Source organism: Leopardus geoffroyi, chromosome D1, assembly GCF_018350155.1.
Source record: "Leopardus geoffroyi isolate Oge1 chromosome D1, O.geoffroyi_Oge1_pat1.0, whole genome shotgun sequence".
In the NCBI taxonomy this organism is placed as follows: Eukaryota; Metazoa; Chordata; class Mammalia; order Carnivora; family Felidae; genus Leopardus; species Leopardus geoffroyi.
The window spans coordinates 18,768,377-18,786,409 of NC_059329.1; the positions used below are offsets into that span (position 1 = coordinate 18,768,377).

Sequence of the window (18,033 nt, forward strand, 5' to 3'; positions counted from 1 at the left end):
GTGTAAAATAATAATCGAGATGATAACCTACATTTATTTAGGGATTCCTGTGTTATCAGTATCACGCTAATGTGCTTTGTGGGCTTGAATGACCTCAGTTAACCTTCCCCAAATCCTGTGTACTATTAATATTTCTGGTTTGTAGATGAGAACATGAAAGTCAGGCTCATGTTTCTATATCATACGTGTAGTTAAGTGGTAAGAATTTGCCCCGTGGCCTAATTCACTTCCAAGCTTGACTTCCACGAAACTGTTAGGCTCTGCTCCCTCTATCATCTGTTGTTGGAATAGCAGTGCCCTGGTATATGATGGTGATATGGAAGTCCTAGATGTTGATTGATTGTTGTTCGTGATAAAAATTTGTTCACTCCGAGCTTTTGTCCATTTGGGTGATTTTGGTTATGACCAGACGCCTTTCTTGATCTTTGTCCCTGATTAGTTTTCATGTAGGGTTACTGGAATTTATTCCCCACAAAGAGTGCTTTTTTCTTTTTCTTTTTCTTTTTTTAAATGTGTATTTATTTTTGAGAGAGAGAGAGCACAAGCAGGAGAGGGGCAGAGAGAGGGGGAGACAGAATCCGAAGCAGGCTTCAGGCTCTGAGCTGTCAGCCCAGAGCCCGACGTGGGGCTCGAACTCAACGAACTGCAAGATCGTGACCTAAGCCGAAGTCAGAAGCGTAACCGACTGAGCCACCCAGGCGCCCTGAGTGCTTTTTCTTTAAAGAGCTTAGTTTACAAGGCTGTTGATTTTTTTCAGTTGATTTTGCAATGGATTAAAATACTTTGGAGCTCTTGGAATGGTCCTTCAGAGTCTCAGTAATCTAAGGCTTTTAAATACCTGTAGTGAGGGCAAACACTTACTCTCTGAGGTGGATTTGATTCGATCATTGTCAAACGTTTAGATAATTAAGCAAGATAATAGCATTTCTGTGTCCTAAACTGGTTCTGGAGGAATTTTCCAAAGAGGAGATCTGAATATGTTCTGAATCTGCCCAATGAAGGCATCATGGGGCTGTTTGGTCTTTGAAGGGGACATTTTTGGAGATGATGACTGCCATTTGTCCACTCTTTATATCAGATTGATGGTCTTTGTATTGTCTTCCTTGCCCATGCAAGACTGCAGCCTCCTGTATAGAGTCCGTGGCCATGTTCTGGGGGTGGAATTCTGCTGGCTACTCTTTCCATGCTCTCCCGGCTTCTCTGTAGCACCCCATAAGCTCCTGCCCAGTGTACCTCTTGGGGTCAGTGACTGGGTCTGCTTGGTTTGGGGTTTGCCTCTGGATACCGCCTCTCAGACCGTATACATCTCTGTCTAGAACCCCATTTTGGGGGCGCCGGGGTGGCTCAGTCGGTTGAGTGTCTGATTTCGGCTCAGGTCATGATCTCGTGGTTCACGAGTTAGAGCCCTGAGTCAGTCTCTGTGCTGACAGTTCAGAGCCTGGAGCCTGCTTCCGATTCTGTGTCTCCCTCTCTCTCTGCCCCTCCCCTGCTCACGCTCTCTCTCGAAAATGAATAAACAAATAAACATTAAAAAAAAAATTTAGAACCCCATTTTGGGTTCGGTGCTTCTGGCTCTTGCTTCCTTGGGTAGGAACCTTTGCTCCACATGTGAAAGTGTTAGTCATGTTCTTTTATAGGCATAGCCCATGTGAAAACATCATCCTGTCCTGGAGTATTTTTTTTTTTTTAAGTATTCTGTTACCGTTCCATTTCTTGGAACACTGAATGCTGTGTTGTCCTCTGAATACAAAGAACGTGTTCCAGATCATTTTGGAGTTGTTTCGCATTAGTGACAGCTCTGTGTTCTTCCCTGTAGCCTAGAGCATGTGTATTTTGAAAAAGGAATAATCTCCCTTCATGGAACAGATCAGGGTGAACTGATCTCTGGCATTTCTGCTCTAGTCCACCGGTTATTCTGCTGTGGAAACTCTACCTGTAGAGTTGGTTAAATATTGGTAGAACCCTTTTGAATGTTTCATCATATGGATTCTCCTCTGCGAATGTATTTCGTGTCTTTGGTAATGCTTCGTACTCTCTGGTCCTTAGCGTCTAAACAACACTGTTGCTATATCATTGTGACTTTTATTTTTATGCGTGTGCTAGTTAAACACTGATGAAGTGTCAACACATCCAAAGCCACTGAGCATATCATCACCCATATTAATACCAGTCATCATTAACGAGCCCTGTTTTCCAATTGCAGGTCAGTATAGGCAATGACATGGCTAAAATCTTCCCGCATGGAAACAGGTTACCTGGATGTGATTGTGGTCGGTTTGTCTGTCCGTGAGATAGCACAGCTGAAGGACTGTCATCAGCTGAGTTTTATCAGAGCGTTTATGTGTATTTCCCCCCGAGTTTGATGATGGACAGTCACAGCCGAAAGAACACGCTTACATTTCATAATTTATGTGGCTTTTCTGGTGCTCCATAGTTGTATCGTGTTTCCAGCTTTTACCCAGTGGTGTGTGCATCCTCTCCCGCCTTGCCAGAAGGATGTGGAGGGTAGGAAAATCCCTTTCCCCTCATTGTTCATCCACAAAAGTTCTCTCTCCAGAATGCAGCGAAGGATTTTGTGGACTTTCGCCTGGCCCTCTCTGTGGAAAGCTGAACCAGAGAAAAGACCGGAAATAGGGATAGATCAATGTTAACTAGTCCTTGTGTGGATTTATTGCATGACAGATAGCACTGAGGCTAATGGGCACCGTGGCTGGCTTTTTATTCAGCTTGGCCGCTGCACTCGGGTGCAGAGGAATTGAAAAGCAGAGACCCGGGTGTTCGTCTGGGCCCTGTCATTACTCAGGTGCATGTTCTCATTAAGGGCTCTTGGGTCAGAGGAGCAGAAACCCAGTCAAGCTAACTCAAATAAAAAGTGCTAATGGAAGCATAAAGGGAGATTGTAAGGAACCCAAAGAGAGGAAACAGAGGTGAGCCTTGTGGGGACAGGTGCAGGAAATGGTAAAGACACCACTTCTGTCTCTCTCTCTCTCCTTCTCCCTGTGGGACCCTGGTGTGGCCCTTCCCCTCCCCTCTGGAAGTCTGCCGTATTCTCCCGTCTGCCTCTCTGGAGCCTGTTTCTGCACAGCCTTGACCTGCACGGGGTTTGGTTTGTCCTGCCTCACCTTTGACACCCACGCCGTGTGACTTCTCTCCCGGCTCGGGCTCCCCAGTGGCTCTGTTGTTTTTCCATCACCCCAATTCCAAATTCCCAGGAGGAACAGCGGACGCCAGGCCCTGAGCAGGGGTTGTCGGCGAGGTTCGAGCCCCCGCACTCGGCCCTTCCCCTTTCTCTCTTTCTGCGCTCCGCGCCGTCGTGTGTCTGTACGACGAGCAGGTCGTGTTGATGTCAGTATCCCGTTCGGTGGTTTTTTTAACCCGGATGTGGCCGCCGCTTGCCTCCTCTCCAGGAAGCAACGCCTGTGTGTCCAGGCCGTGCAGCCTGCTCTGCCTGCCCAGGGCCAACAACAGTAAGAGCTGCCGGTGTCCGGAGGGCGTGTCCAGCACTGTCCTCCCGTCCGGGGACCTGATGTGCGACTGCCCGCAGGGCTATCAGCGGGAGAACAGCACCTGCGTCAAAGAAGGTGCGTCCCTTCTTCTTTTCTACCCTCCTTCCTCCTCCTCCCTCCCAGTGCTGTGTGTTCCCCACGTTGCTGGGTTATTGAAATTGCCGCGGGTAAGGATCAAATCCGCTAGATACCTACAGACATCCCGGCTCAGGGGCTGAGGCCTGTGGTACTTCAGTCCTCAGTGGGAGTCCCCTCTTTGTCTCCTTCTGCCTCATTTTTATTTATTTATTTATTTATTTATTTATTTATTTATTTTCACTTATTTTGAGATAGAGAAAGAGAGAGCGAGTAGGGGAGGGGCAGAGGGAGAGAGGAGAGAGTAAGAATCCTAAGCAGGCTCCGCACTGTCAGTGCAGAGCCCGACGTGGGGCTCAGACTCACGAACCGTGAGATCGTGACCTGAGCCGAAGTCAGACGCTTCACCGACTGAGCCATCCAGACGCCCTTCGTTCTGCCTCTTCCTTTCCTCATCCACCCCTCCACATCCGGGTTCTCAACTTCTCCTGCTTCCTGTCAGTTGGACCAAACCTGACTTGGAGAAAGGACTGGTCGGACCCCTTCACAGCTCACCTGGGCTCAGCAGCAGCTCTTTCCCACACCCTGCCCGCCCCCCCCCCCCCCCCAACATAGCCCGGAAACATCCAGAGTGTTCAGAATGATGTCGCAGAGGGTCTTGAGGCTTTACCTCACGCCGTGACCAACTGGCTCTAACAGCCCCATCCATTCTTTCTTTGAATGTGAATACATAGATTCTAAAACTTTTCCTCTGAAAACCTCTCTTCGTCTTGCTTTCCTGTCTAATTTGTGCCCTTATCACCTCCGCAGTCTGGCCCTGTATATTACTGTCAGTGAGGGGAACCTCTGGAAGGGGGCCCTGCCAGGAAGCATCCGAACCCCTGCTATTTTCATTCCCAAGGTTATATTTGCTTTGTAATCACGACCTCCCTCCTTATAGCAGCCTCTTAGTCCCGGGCGGGGGAACACACGAAGCGGCCCTGGGGTCCCTCTTCCATAAGAAATACAAATGGAGGGGTGCTTGTGTGGCTCAGTCGGTTAAGCGTCCGACTCCTGGTTTCGGCTCAGGTTACGATCTCACGGTTTGTGAGTTCGAGCCCCGCATTGGGCTCTGTGCTCATAGTATGGAGCCTGCTTGGGATTCTCTCACTCCCTTTCTCTCTCTGACCCTACCCTCCTTGCTCCCTCTCTCTAAAAATAAATAAATACACTTAAAAAAAAAAAAGAAATATGAATGGAAAAAAGATGACCCTGCCCTTCTTAGACCCGGGAGATTCTCTTTCAGGCTCTGGACATCCTCTTCTATCTGTTTTAGAAGGAAACAAAGTTAACGCTAAGTTAACCAAGAGGAGAGGGAAAGGCTTTTCTATATTTTCCATTAGAATGCCTTTGGTTACCCAAACAAGAGGCCAGTCATCACGTGTTCTAGACTCAGTTTACCAAACAACGCATTTTTCTTTCTCCTGTGTGTCACGGGTAGAAAAAAACCTCAGAGTATTGTGTATCCTTTGGTACCTACTTGACTGAAAAATTGAAGATCTATGAATATAGATAATAGTATGTACAGAATACAGATGGCTATAACTATATTGACTGTGTATGCTTTCATACTGTGTAGACATGGTCCCTTAAGCAGTTCCTTGGATGATTAATATTTTATAACGTTGATGGGCTGGTATCTACCCATTGGACCCAACCTGCACCATCACTGTCCTTTTTCATTATTGTAACCACCCCCGGCACCTCTCTAGCTCCCTCTTACCCCTTAATTGTAATTGAAAGAGGAAATAAGGAGGCCTCTATCGTAATGCAGGTGAGCTTGGCACCCCCCTCTCTCCCTCTTGGCCATTTAAGGCCTGTTATTTGAGGAAGAGAAGCGGAAACTCAAAAGAGAAGAGTCTTGCGGTCCAGCAGTAAGAATAATATTGGTTTCGTTTCCTCTTCTACCTGCCGCCGGCGGCCAGAGAACACCTGTCTCCGTAACCAGTACCGCTGCAGCAACGGGAACTGTATCAACAGCATTTGGTGGTGCGACTTTGACAACGACTGTGGCGACATGAGCGACGAGAGAAACTGCCGTGAGTCTCTCAGCTTGGCCGGGCGTCTGGGATGTTGCACGTTTGTGGTTACTCGCGAGGCCGGTCAGCTCCTCCCAGGTGGGGACCTGCCACCCCAGATGGCCCCTCATGATCAGCGATGCCCGTTTAGGCTGACGGGGCTTGGAGAACAGAGAAGAACATGTCTCCACCGCCACTTAGATACAGGTTATTGTTTAACACCCAACCCCCACAGGTGAGGGAACTGCTCACTACAAGGGGTTGACCAAGAAGCATGGCGTGGCTGAAACTGAGCTGCCTGGGGCGTTCGGGCGGCCTGGGCTGTAACTGTGGCCCTACTACTGTGATAAAGCTGTTGACCAGGTGACATTCCTTGATCGGTAAATTCAACCTTTTCAGAGATTGGAAACAGGTTTTACTTTGTATGCCACTCCAATCGGCGGATATCAGCTGCCTGCCAGGCTCTAGAGTGATCTTCCTAATTGACTGATGATGCCTGGTTTGGTTTGAAATGCGGGGCTGTTGGGGCGCCTGGGTGGCTCAGTCGGTGAAGTGTCCGACTTCGGCTCAGGTCACGATCTCACAGTCCGTGAGTTCGAGCCCCGCGTCGGGCTCTGGGCTGATGGCTCAGAGCCTGGAGCCTGCTTCCGATTCCGTGTCTCCCTCTCTCTCTGCCTCTCCCCCGTTCATGCTCTCTCTCTGTCTCAAAAATAAATAAACGTTAAAAAAAAAAAAAATGAAATGCAGGGCTGTTGATAGGTGTGCATGGAAACATCCACTCCAAAGAGTGTATACTTTCTAAGGGTAACAACTAAAATATATGATTGTGTTTAGCAAGGTTTAAAGACGAACAAATAACTACATATCATGGGTAATTGATTTACTTCCAGTTTTTAATTTTTAGTAGCTTCGACATTACCTTGTAAGGAGGTGCTTTGCCTTCTGACAGTGAGTAATACGTTCAGACATTCAGTCAGCAAGTATTTGTTGAGGACTCCTCTGTTCTAGGCTCTGTGCTCTGTTCTAGGCTCTGTGCTTGGCCTCAGGTGATCAGGTGGACAGGTGGTTCAAGAGTTTACAGTCTATAGGGGAGTTGGAAAAATAGAGAGGCAGTTACAGAGGAGCCTGTGGTGGGGACGCGCCATATGCATCCAGGAAGAGCACACAAATCAAACTTGGGTAGGTATTTATGGAGAGCCCTGAAGAAGGGTGGGTGGAGGTGAACCAAGCAGCGGTGGAGGGAATATCGTGGTAGGCAAGAGAACCGCAGGTATGAAAACCCAGAGGTCAGAGTGCGTGGCGTGGGGCATCGGTGACAGGAATGGAGAGTTGGCCTAGGGATGGTCCCCAGAGCAGCAAGGGCCTGTGAGCTTTATTCAGAGGAGCAGTTGGGAACCGTTGAAATGACATGATGAGATTTTTGTCTTTGGAAAGATAAGGACTAGGAAGAATGCCCTGGAGCGGAAGCAGACCAGGAGCAGGCAAGCCAGAAACTAATCCGCAGGCTTCTCTTTCAGATATTTCCCCATGGGAAATCCAGAAGCTCGTTGACCATTTTGTGCTGTAAGAACAGGTCGATGGGTGCCTCCTGGCTCCATATACTCTTCTGGCCCCTGGTGGACGTACTTAGCCAGCCACCTATGGGGCCTGTGCCAGGTTCCCAGGCTGTTCCATCCAGAAAGTAACCTCAGGAGCAGTCAATTCACTGATAAAACTACGTATTTCCCTTCCTGGCTCACAGGAGGTTTTTACTAAACCTCTTCTTAATGATTTTTTCCTTGGTGTCAGTGGTTGCCATTCACACCCAGGGAGAAGAGCTTACTGAATGGCAGATTTGGGAAAACATTAGGCTATCTGAGTGTTTCTTCTTTTCTTTTCTACCAGAGTCTCAGGAAGGTGTGGCGTTTGTGGGGGAAGAGCCAAAGCTCCTTGAAAACTGTCCACATGAACAACAGGGGAGCCTACCTTGGAAAGGACTTTATTACACAATGGGGAGGGAGAGGAGATGCTTCTTAGAATTGGCACATTGGGTGAAGATTGCCAAGATATGATTAGGCTTGGTGGAAGCAGAGAGATTTAAACTAGATGACCTTGTGTCCAGTGATGAGGATTCTACCCTGGGTTTTGGTGTCTACTTGACGGATAAGCCGGGATCTTGTGTTGGTTCAGCGTTAGGAGGGAAGGACCTCCCCCCGTGTTCAGGACTTGACGCTCTCCCGCCCAGCCCGTGAGCTCTGCACGGGCCTCACAGGCTTCCAGAGAGTTCACACTCGTCCTCTGGGTCAAGTTGGCAGCTGGCTCTGAACCCGCCCTGCTTTGGTGTCACCGTCAGCTGGGATTGACCTTCCCGGGACCACGGGACTTACTTGCTGCTCTGTTCTTTCTCCATTCACTCCGCTTGGCCCAAGTCCCGACCAGTCAGATGTGGCAGAGGGGAGGGGTGACAGGGCACCCAAGAGAGTGGTGCTTGTCTGTGCCTGCTCAAGGGGCTCCCTTATCAAGGAGGAGGAGAGCCGCGCTTATCCTGATGGTGGAGGCGCCCCGGCCGAGGGCAGGGCTGCAGGAAAGGGGCAGGCTGTGGCTGGGCAGTCCTGTCTGGGAAGTTAAATGCAACATCCCGTCAGCTGCCAGGGGGTGTGGCAGGGAGGCATCCTGTCAGTTCATCTCCCTCCTGCGCACACACACTCCTGTGCTGGGTAGCTGTCAGGCGCTCTGGGTTTTGACATGAATCCCCTGCAGCCTTGTCATTTTTGCATTCATCCTCTGCCTCCCACCATGAGCTCAATTACAGAGAAGAAATGGAGCCTCAAATAAGAGCTGCTGGGGATGTGTCACGGCAGCGTTGGCTTTTCATTTCACGGCACAGCCCCACCCTCCGCCCCAGGGTTCTCTTCTGTCACATCCTACCTTGTGTGTCAGCTGCTTCCGAGAGCAGCCTTTCCTGGAGGGTCTTTGGCTGGGGTCAGGGGGTTGTGCTCACCTTCAAATAAGTTCTGTTCCAAAGAGGGAGAGGAATCTGTACCCGTTCGGATGCAGTCGGGCAGAGGAAGGACAAGGAAGAGACGTGACATCTGGTGGGAGCCTCTTCTATTTTACAGCCTATCTAATGGGCTCTGGTCCCAAACCTATTTCCTTATTTATTTTCACAAGCCTGTCACAGGGTAGGTATTGTACGATTTCCACATTACAGTGGAGAACACAGAGGCACAGGACGGTTAGGTTACATAAGTAAGCGGTAGATAACAGAACCGAGAGATCCGTATCTAGTCTTTCTGTCATCACAGCACTTGGCCCCATCACCTTATCCTCTTCCTGCCGTGCAGGAAACGGGCTCAAGGAGGTTAAAGTTAATTGCTTGAGGCAGAGGCAGAGCCAGGATTTGAAGCCTGACAACGGGGACCGCGTGCCCGCTGCAGAATCCTTGCTCAACACTCCCTGTGTCATCGAGACGAGGAGGTTCCAGCTTCTTGTGCAACATCGGGCTTCTTAATGGTAGTTTTTCTAGATGAACGTGTTTCTGCCACTTACTTAGGAAGACCCCTCCGTGTCGGAGCGGATCGTAGGAGGTAGTCCAGCCCATCAGTCTCTCTTCCAGCTGGATGGTGGTTTCTCACTTTCCCAGCCCGGTTCCCAACTGGAAGCTGTCTACCGAAAGACACGCTCTGATCTCCCTTGGTTGTAAATTTCAGGTTCTCATGGTTCCCCCCACCTCCCCCCACCGCCGCCCTTGGTTGGCTTTCCGGGGAAATGTTTGTGTTTGGCAGGGGGAATGAATTGTTCCTAACGAGTATGTTGTGTCTCCCATCTTAGCTACTACCGTTTGTGATCTGGATACCCAGTTCCGTTGCCAGGAGTCCGGGACGTGCATCCCCCTCTCCTACAAATGTGACCTCGAGGATGACTGTGGAGACAATAGTGATGAAAGTCATTGTGGTAAGGAGACACGACATCAGGAGCCCCGTTCCTGAGCAGGGTGACTCTCTTTGCTCACTGGGCTGTTGTGGGTTACAGATGCAGAATTTCCTTTCTTTTCCTTTCCTTTCTTTTCCTTTCCTTTCTTTTCTTTTCTTTTCTTTTCTTTTTTCTTTTTTTTTTCTTTTCTTTCCTTTCCTTTCCTTTCCTTTTCTTTTCTTTCCTTTTCTTTTCCTTTTCTTTAAATTTTTTTTAAAGAAGTTTATTTATTTATTTTGAAAAATAAAGAGTGTGCGTGCAAACAGGGTAGGGACAGAGAGAGAGGAAGATGCAGAATCCCAAGCAGGCTCTGTGCCACGAACGCAGAGCCCCGCACGGGGCTCGAACTCACAGACCATGAGATCATGACCTGAGCTGAGATCAAGAGTCGGACGCTTAACCGATTGTGCCACCCAGGCGCCCTGATGCAGGATTTCTGAAAGCGTCTCTGGGTTTATGATATCCCAGCTGCATGACCACCATGGTAGGAATGATTCATTCAAAAAATAACAGCCCCTGCTTGTACCTTGCAGAGGCGCTGTAAGCATGGATATGATAGTGAGGAAGATTTCTAAATGAATTTAGGTGGTTCGTAACAGCTGTATGCGGAACAGACTTGGCCCACACATCTGGGCGGCTGTGAGATTAGCCTCCCGAACACACAGATCAATACCTTTGTCAACGTTTTTTAAAACCAATCTAACTCAGTAAACTCTGTTAGAAGCCCAGCAGATGGTACGAACGTTGTTTGAACATCTGTTTCCCGAATGGAGATTTTTACATTTAGAAAAATTAGCGTGTTGGAATTGCAAGGCGTGATAAGGAGTTCTCTAGTTCAAGTCCTTTCAGTTTCCAATTAAATGACCGAAGGGACATATTTCAGGTGACACTATTAGTTTGTGTCAGAGCAGGAACCCGGAGCCTTGTTTCCCACCCCACGCCCGCTGCTGCCCGGCACCGGCCCTGCCCCGGTTCACGAGGCCTGTCTTGGTGAATGGCTCTGGTACCCAACTCAGCGTTGCTGACTGTGCAAGGAGGAGACATTACACAGTGCACACAGTGTACCAGATTGGAGGGATCCTGGCCATGAAAGGGAAGTGAGAACGGAGGCCAGACGCTGACCCCAGACATCATGATGAGTTGGTGTGGCCGTGCCAGTTCTCTCTGCCCACCCACGGGGCAGGTCCGGTCAGGCTGTGCCTGTGCGTACAGACGGGGCCTGCTATTTTCACCAGCAGGCAGTTTGACCCCAGGGACTGAAATGAAGAGAGCAGGGGAAATGCTCCTAGCCTGGCTCTCTGAGGAATTTTGTGGGATCACGTCATTTTCCCTCATCTCTGTAAACATAGGAAGTTCTGGAAAGCAGTCTTCGGGATCCAGTGTTATTCTCCCTGCATTTCTCCCATCTCCTCCTCAGCGCCCTCAGAGGGGTGAAGGGCACAGCTTGGTAGGAAGGAGACCCCAGTGGTGTCACTCACTGGGCACACGTTTGACCATCCGATGGCCGGATTCTCCCTTCATGAGCTTGTTCATGCTAGTGTCTCCTGAGTCCATCCTGGGGTCTCAGTCCCTGACATCCTCAGAGCCAGGTCCTCTTAAATATCTGAATTCCCAGCTTCACCCTCAACTTGTCTCCTGAATGAGGGCAACTCAGACTTGGCTACCTCTGTTTTCATAGAATCTTTTTTTTTTTTTAACGTTTATTTACTTTTGAGGCGCACACACACACACACACACACACACACACAGAGTGTGAGCAGGGGAGGGACAGAGAGAGGGAGACACAGAATCTGAAGCAGACTCTAGGCTCTGAGCCATCACCACAGAGCCCAACGCGGGGCTCAAACTCATGAACCATGAGATCATGACCTGAGCCGAAGTCGGATGCTCAACTCACTGAGCCACCCAGGCGCCCCACAGAGAAGTTTTAAAACTCCATTTCAGGGGCGCCTGGGAGGCTCAGTTGAGCGTCTGACTCTTGGTTTCGATTCAGGTCACGATCTCAATGGTTGGTGGGTTCGAGCTCCGTGTCGGGCTCCACGCTGATAGCTCAGAGCCTGCTTGGGATTCTGTCTCTCCCTCTCTCTCTCTGCCCCTCCCCCACTTGCTCTCACTGTCTCTATCAAAATAATTAAATAAACTTAAAAAAAATTTTTTTTTTAATTCCATTTGAAAGTTCTGTTTTAAAGGGTAGCCCCAGGGCCTGTAAGTGGTGTTGCCAGGGAAACCTGCTTGCAAGTCTTGGCCAGGCTGCACGGGCTCATTTGCCTCAGGACCCCACCTTTCTAGAGACAGCCGGCCAGCCAACATCCCTGGAGCTCTGCCCACAGAAACTCCCCAGTTTCCTGTGTTTCGGGAGCTCGGCACTGACCTCACGTTCCCCTATCTGAGCATCGCATCCTAATCAGCCCCCTTGGAGTTCTCACTAACCCCTTTCTGAAACCACAGGCTGATACTAGAAGGCTTCTGTTTCTTGAGAAGTCTGCTTTTTGGGCAACTAGAGCATCGCCCCCCAACCTTCCCATCGCAGCAGTCATAGACGGTAGTAATATTTGCAGAGTGCACCGAGAATAACCCTGTTCTTTCCTGGAGGCAACCAGCAGCAGGAGTATCTCAGGGCACCCGTACCCCATTTGCAGCACACTAGCTGGAATCAATCCTCAGCGACCTTGCAAATCCCCGGTGCAAGCCCGTGCTATGTCTGGATAACTGGGGATAATGCAGATAACGCGTGCCCTGCTAACCCTTAGGGGCTCTGGCGCCACAATGGAATCATGAGCGAGGCTTTGTCCCCATGGCTGTGTGTCTGTGGTCTCTCCTGCAGAAATGCACCAGTGCCGGAGTGACGAATACAACTGCAGTTCGGGCATGTGCATCCGCTCCTCCTGGGTGTGTGACGGGGACAATGACTGCAGAGACTGGTCTGATGAAGCCAACTGCACCGGTCAGTACTTCCTGCTTTCCCTGAACGGCACTCGTCTGTATGTGCGCTGGTTAGCCTCGCAGCCCTACATGATCGTAGACTCTAGGCTCTGAGAACTGGACCGTAGACATCAGCCAATTGGCTGCTTCTCCGAGCTGGTCTGTGATGAGCTTGTGCCGATGGGTAAACCAACATCCTGCTTTCTTCATGGAGAAGGTCTTGCTGTGAAAAAAGGATTGACTAAACGGGTATCCTGATACAGTCGGTTCATATTCTGGCTCAAGCTTATTTCTTCTTGACCGTTAATACACAGTTGACAGACTTGGTCCCTTGTCTGGGGACCCTACATTGGGTAGCACTGGACTAGCTCGTGGTTTTGATTTTTTTTTTTTTAATGTTTATTTATTTTTGAGAGAGAAAGCGAGAGAGAGAGACAGAGCATGAATGGGGGAGGGGCAGAGAGAGAGGGAGAGAGAAACACAGAATCCAAAGCAGGCTCCAGGCCCTGAGCTGGCAGCACAGAGCCCGACACGGGGCTCGAACCCATGAACTGTGAGATCACGACCTGAGCTGAAGTCAGACGCTTAACCAACTGAGCCGCCCAGGCGCTCCTAGCTCAGGTTTTTGAATGGGGAGCATCAGAGAATTCCCCAACAGTGAAAGCCTAAAGTGTACTGTGCACCCGTTTGGGGCAAGATTTTACAAAAAATAAAGTTGGAAAGAGCATGAGGATATGAGAGAAAGGCTGGGCGGTGTGATGTGGAGGGAATGTTTGAATTCTTCTGTTGAGTGATGGGTTCACTCATGTTCATTATACTACTTTTTATGAATGAATGAGTGAATGAATGAATGAATGAATGGGGCCCATTTACATTATGGTGGAGTGGAGGAGAACAAAGGAATTGGGAACGCTGTGGAGGGGGAAAACAAAGACTGATCCCACTGCCTGATGAGTAAATTTTCTCTGCAACTTCTTGAAATTCACTCAGTTCTACGTTTAAATCTCTCCAGTGATGGGGCTAAGGTGGTTTCACGTACCCATTTGGTCGTGGTGAGGGCAGATCTGCTTCTTGGCTTTGGTTTTCAATTCACTGTTAACTGCATTAACTTGTCATTCATGCGGTGTGGATCATGGCTCTTGTGGCGGGACTTCCAAGGCCCCTGTCTTAATCTCCCTCGCCCCCCACGTGCCCCACCGGTTCCTACACTGCCCAGCATCTGGGAGCTCGAAGCATGCCTACGAGTGTGTAAAAGCAAATAAAAAGGTTATGTGATCAGATCCCAAATGTAAATAGAGACAACTTGTGTCATGATGCTTTAGTTTAGATTTGGTTCCTGTAGGGCAGAAATGACCTTTGACCCCTTTGTGTTCTCCCACTGCCCAGCCCCTGGGAAGAGTGCCTGTTCAGGGAACTTTTGTCAATTTGGTAATTTACACAACTGCTTTTCTGTAGTCATCTTAGTTTCGAGGTGACCTCCTGTGGCCTTAAAGAGTACATGGCCCTCCCCAAATGCCCTATCGTCCCACAGGATGATCTGTGATGTTACCAAATTCTGTCCCCTTGCAAACTTACCCTGAACTTGCCCTTTGTCCTTTCTGGTGTGATCTGTCCGTGTCTGAACCTCTGTTCTGGGGGCACTGCAGGAAAATGCTTCTCTCCAAACATGGGCATGGCCCGCGGAAGGAGGAAAAACCAAGGTCCGTGAAGGAATTGCCGTCAGCCCAGGAACCACGAGTGCTGTCTGGAAGCTGTGGGTTTGGGTGGATGATTGGGTAATAAATTAGAGGGGTGCACTTGGGCATTGCAGTTTGTAAATTGCAAAATGATTGAACATCTTGTTAGCACAACCGCGTTAGTCAATTTTGTGTTTCAGCAGCATGTGCTGATCTTCCGGGATGAATTATCAACCCGTTTCTATGGGTGGGCTCACCGTAGACTCCTGATTTTCCTCTCTGATTTTTTTCTGGCAGGGCTGTCTAGGGAAAATGTAGAGTGTTTGCACCTCACCTGCTCCCCTGTCCCCATGGCTGTTCTTCCAAAGCTATTTAAAGATGATTCTCCTTCCCTGTCATCTCCGAATCGATGGCAGTCAGCTGTGAGCTCATTAGGATGTATGGCGTGTCACTTCATTTCCTGACCTAACAAATTAAGTCATCTGCAAAGCCAGGGAAAATAGATCGGGGTCGACTGACTTCCTGTTGGTCTCAGCTTGCGTGCAAGGTCTTTGCTCTTCTCCCCCCCCTGCTTTTTCCTTTCATGGGATTGAATTTCCTTTATTCCCTTCTCCCCACCTCCCTGAATGGAATTTTGAACTTAAACTTGATTTCTGTTGTATTAGCGGTTACGCTTAGACATCTCGTGTGTCTTTCTAGTAACATCCGCCTCTCCTCAGAATGCCTGGATTCCAGTCTCTGCACATGGTCCCAAGACTAACAGACTCAGTAAATACTTAGTATTTTAGTTTCACATTTTAAAAATCCTAATATTAGCCATTGCTATTATATTTTCGTAACCATTTATCACTGCTTCTTGTATCTGATGCCTCCCTTCCAAGTACATCCTTCTCCATTTCTTGCAGCAGGAGTCCGTGAGTGGTAAACTCTTTTAAGTTTTGTTTATATAAACGTGTCTTTATTTTGCTGCTCTCAGATCCTGAATTCAGATGGATCTGGGTTTCTGGGTTTGTGGTAATTTTCCGCAAGTATCTTGACGAAATCATTCTGTTTCCTTCTGGCCTCTTCTGTGTTGATTTGATTTCTCCTGTCGGGTGATCTGTTCAAACAACAATCAGACATTCTTTCCTCTCGAGTTATCTGTAGGTTCTTGTCGATTCGCTTGTCTTGTGGTTGGTGTGCAGCTTCCGCCATCTAGGTGTGGAATTATTTTTATTTGTCCTGCTCTTGAGACTTGTTTTCCTTCTCGGGTCTGAGGATTTGTTTTTCATCGATTCTGGGGAACTACAGCCATGATCTTTTCAGCTCTTTTTGCTACTTTCTCTGCTTTGGTCTTCAGCAGTGACTGTCAACCATTTTGTTGGACTGTGCCCTTCTGTTGTTCATGGTTCCTGTTTTAGTATCCCCTGTCTCTTTATGACTCTTTATGACTATCTATAGTCTCGGTTACTTCCTCAGACTTCTCTTCCAGTTCAACAGTTCTCTTTTCAGCTAAATCTAATGGGCTGTTTCACAAATCCACTGAGCTATTATTATTTCCATGACTATATATACATTTTTTAAGCTTATTTTTGAGAGAGAGAGCGAGAGAACAGGGGAGGGGCAGAGAGAGAGGATCCAAAGTGGGCTCTGTGCTGACGGTAAAGAGCCCAATGTGGGGCTCAAACTCACGATCCGTGAGATCATGACCTGAGCCGAAGTTGGACACTTAACCGACTGAGCCACCCCTGGGCACCCCACGACTATATTTTTTATATCTAGAATTTCTGTCTGGTTCTTTTCTTTATGCTTTACGTTATTACTTTTATTTCACTAATCATTGAAGTTATATTGATATTCTCATTTGTGTTCCCTCGTTCTCTTCCTAATAGTCCAGTGCTGTGTGTTGAATATGGCAGTGCTTTCCTACCGCATTAATTCATTCATCCCTTCTGCCCCCCACTTGTATTTGGTTAATAATTTCAATCGGGTATTCCAGAGGGTCCTGCTGAGTCATAGAAGATCTGTCCAAGTCAGAGAGTAAGGCGTGGGATAATGGCCTCTATTAGAAACCAGGATGCTCTAATTTCATGGTCATTTACCCCATTAGCCCATCCATTCTTATAGTCACAGTGAATCCTGCCCCGTGAAGGATTCCTATTTTTCTTCCCCAGTTCTTTAGTCTGTATTAAAGTCCATCTCTTCTATCCCTGTGATTAAAAAAAAAAAAAGTATTGGGGCGCCTGGGTGGCGCAGTCGGTTAAGCGTCCGTCTTCAGCCAGGTCACGATCTCGCGGTCTGGGAGTTCGAGCCCCGCGTCAGGCTCTGGGCTGATGGCTCAGAGCCTGGAGGCTGTTTCCGATTCTGTGTCTCCCTCTCTCTCTGCCCCTCCCCCGTTCATGCTCTGTCTCTCTCTATCCCAAAAATAAATAAACGTTGGAAAAAAAAAATTTTTTTTTAATAAAAAAAAAAAAAGTATTAATTGAACATGTATTATTTACTAGACACTTAGTGTCAGAGAGCTAATAAGTTACTCAGGAGGTGGGAAAATTCAGAAAAAGAGAATGTGTTTAAGCATTGCATTCATACCTGGCCACTTAAAATGAAATTGTGCAAACTGATGAGTCTTCCTGAGCGCAGCTCCTGTGATAGATTTTGGAGATCTCAGACATGCCTCCCAGAATGGTCATTTGGAAACTCCATTAGCACTCTGAAATTGCTTTCAATTAAAAGTGAAATGCATAAGCTGAATAATAACAAGTAGATCAGTATGGTAATGAGCTTAGGCAACAGCATATTTTATGAAAGTGAGCAAGGCTTTGCTGAGGAATATTTTCAAGGGCTGTCAGACTTGGAAAACCAACAGATCAAAAAGTATTCCAGGCAATGGCTGTTTACTGGGGCAAAAAATCATGTACCCTGTTACTCCTCTTATCAGATAAGTATATTTAAAAAAAAGATGTTTAATGGATTCCTTGTACCAAAGGTTGTAAAATATTGAAACTTCCTGTAGACCTGTTTGCATGCTACGCATATATCCTTGATCTTCAGAGAGAGAGGAAGACAGCAGATAATGGACCACCACTTGTGTTAAAGTGGCTTGAAAGATCAGGTTCTTTGTATTTCTGACTGCTGCAAAAAGTAGCCTCAAATTCAGTAGAAATTCTCGAGGGCGTTGGAAGCCAATTTTCCCAACCCTTGAGCAGCAGTTGCCAACCATCTTGATTGAATAAATAACTACAGTATGCACTCAGTAACCCACTTTTGTTTGTTTTGCCTCCTGGGTTGCGCAGACATCCTGTCCACACAGTTCAACTAACAGAGGGCTCATCTATCTTGGTGGTATTATTTTATGTCAGTTGTCAAAAAGGCCAGGCCTGGCTTTCATTCGGCCATGAACAGACACAAGCGGCTTTCTGTTTCAGTGGAGGAAGGGCAACTCTCATGGAGAAGGTGGTTAGTCGTGTTGGTTGGGTTCAAGGCACCCATTCTGCATCTGAGCCAGCCTTTGATCAGGGCTTCGAGAAGTTGCTAACGGACTTCCAGGTGGCCTCAGCCCACGTATGCAGCTAGGGCTGTTCGGTTATAACAATAGCTCTGTTCTACTTGCCTCTTTTGAAATGAGTGTCAGGGACACCACGTATTTATTGTTGGCTGGTGGATGTCACTCCTGACTGTTGAGAAAGGTAGACGAGTCTGGGAGGTCCTGGGACCTTTCCTTTGTGAGCCTGGATAAATCTTCTGTGCCCTTTGGAGCTGAGGTTTTCCCCATCTGAAATTGGGTAGTTGATTTAGAATTATAAAATGACAGCCTGTCGGAGCTGACCAGGGTCCTTATGTGTCAGCATCGATGATGAGACTGAGGCC

The 18,033-nt window shown here is 48.1% G+C and overlaps 1 protein-coding gene and 1 long non-coding RNA gene across 5 annotated transcripts in view; one reads left to right on the forward strand and one right to left on the reverse strand.

Annotated features, from left to right (window-relative positions):
- The window catches only part of SORL1 (sortilin related receptor 1), a 173,081-nt gene that overhangs the window by 107,549 nt on the left and 47,499 nt on the right, over positions 1 to 18,033 (forward strand). For all 4 annotated transcript variants that reach the window (XM_045483206.1, XM_045483202.1, XM_045483203.1 and 1 more), the window contains exons 22-25: positions 3,408 to 3,581; positions 5,546 to 5,659; positions 9,449 to 9,571; positions 12,414 to 12,533. In XM_045483206.1, coding sequence (XP_045339162.1) covers positions 3,408 to 3,581; positions 5,546 to 5,659; positions 9,449 to 9,571; positions 12,414 to 12,533 — 531 coding nt within the window. The remainder of the gene's footprint in view (positions 1 to 3,407; positions 3,582 to 5,545; positions 5,660 to 9,448; positions 9,572 to 12,413; positions 12,534 to 18,033) is intronic.
- LOC123600814 lies at positions 6,504 to 9,467 on the reverse strand. Its single transcript, XR_006713830.1, has 2 exons — positions 8,619 to 9,467; positions 6,504 to 6,720 (listed from the first exon to the last, which is right to left on the reverse strand). It is a non-coding gene; the product is annotated as an uncharacterized LOC123600814 (long non-coding RNA).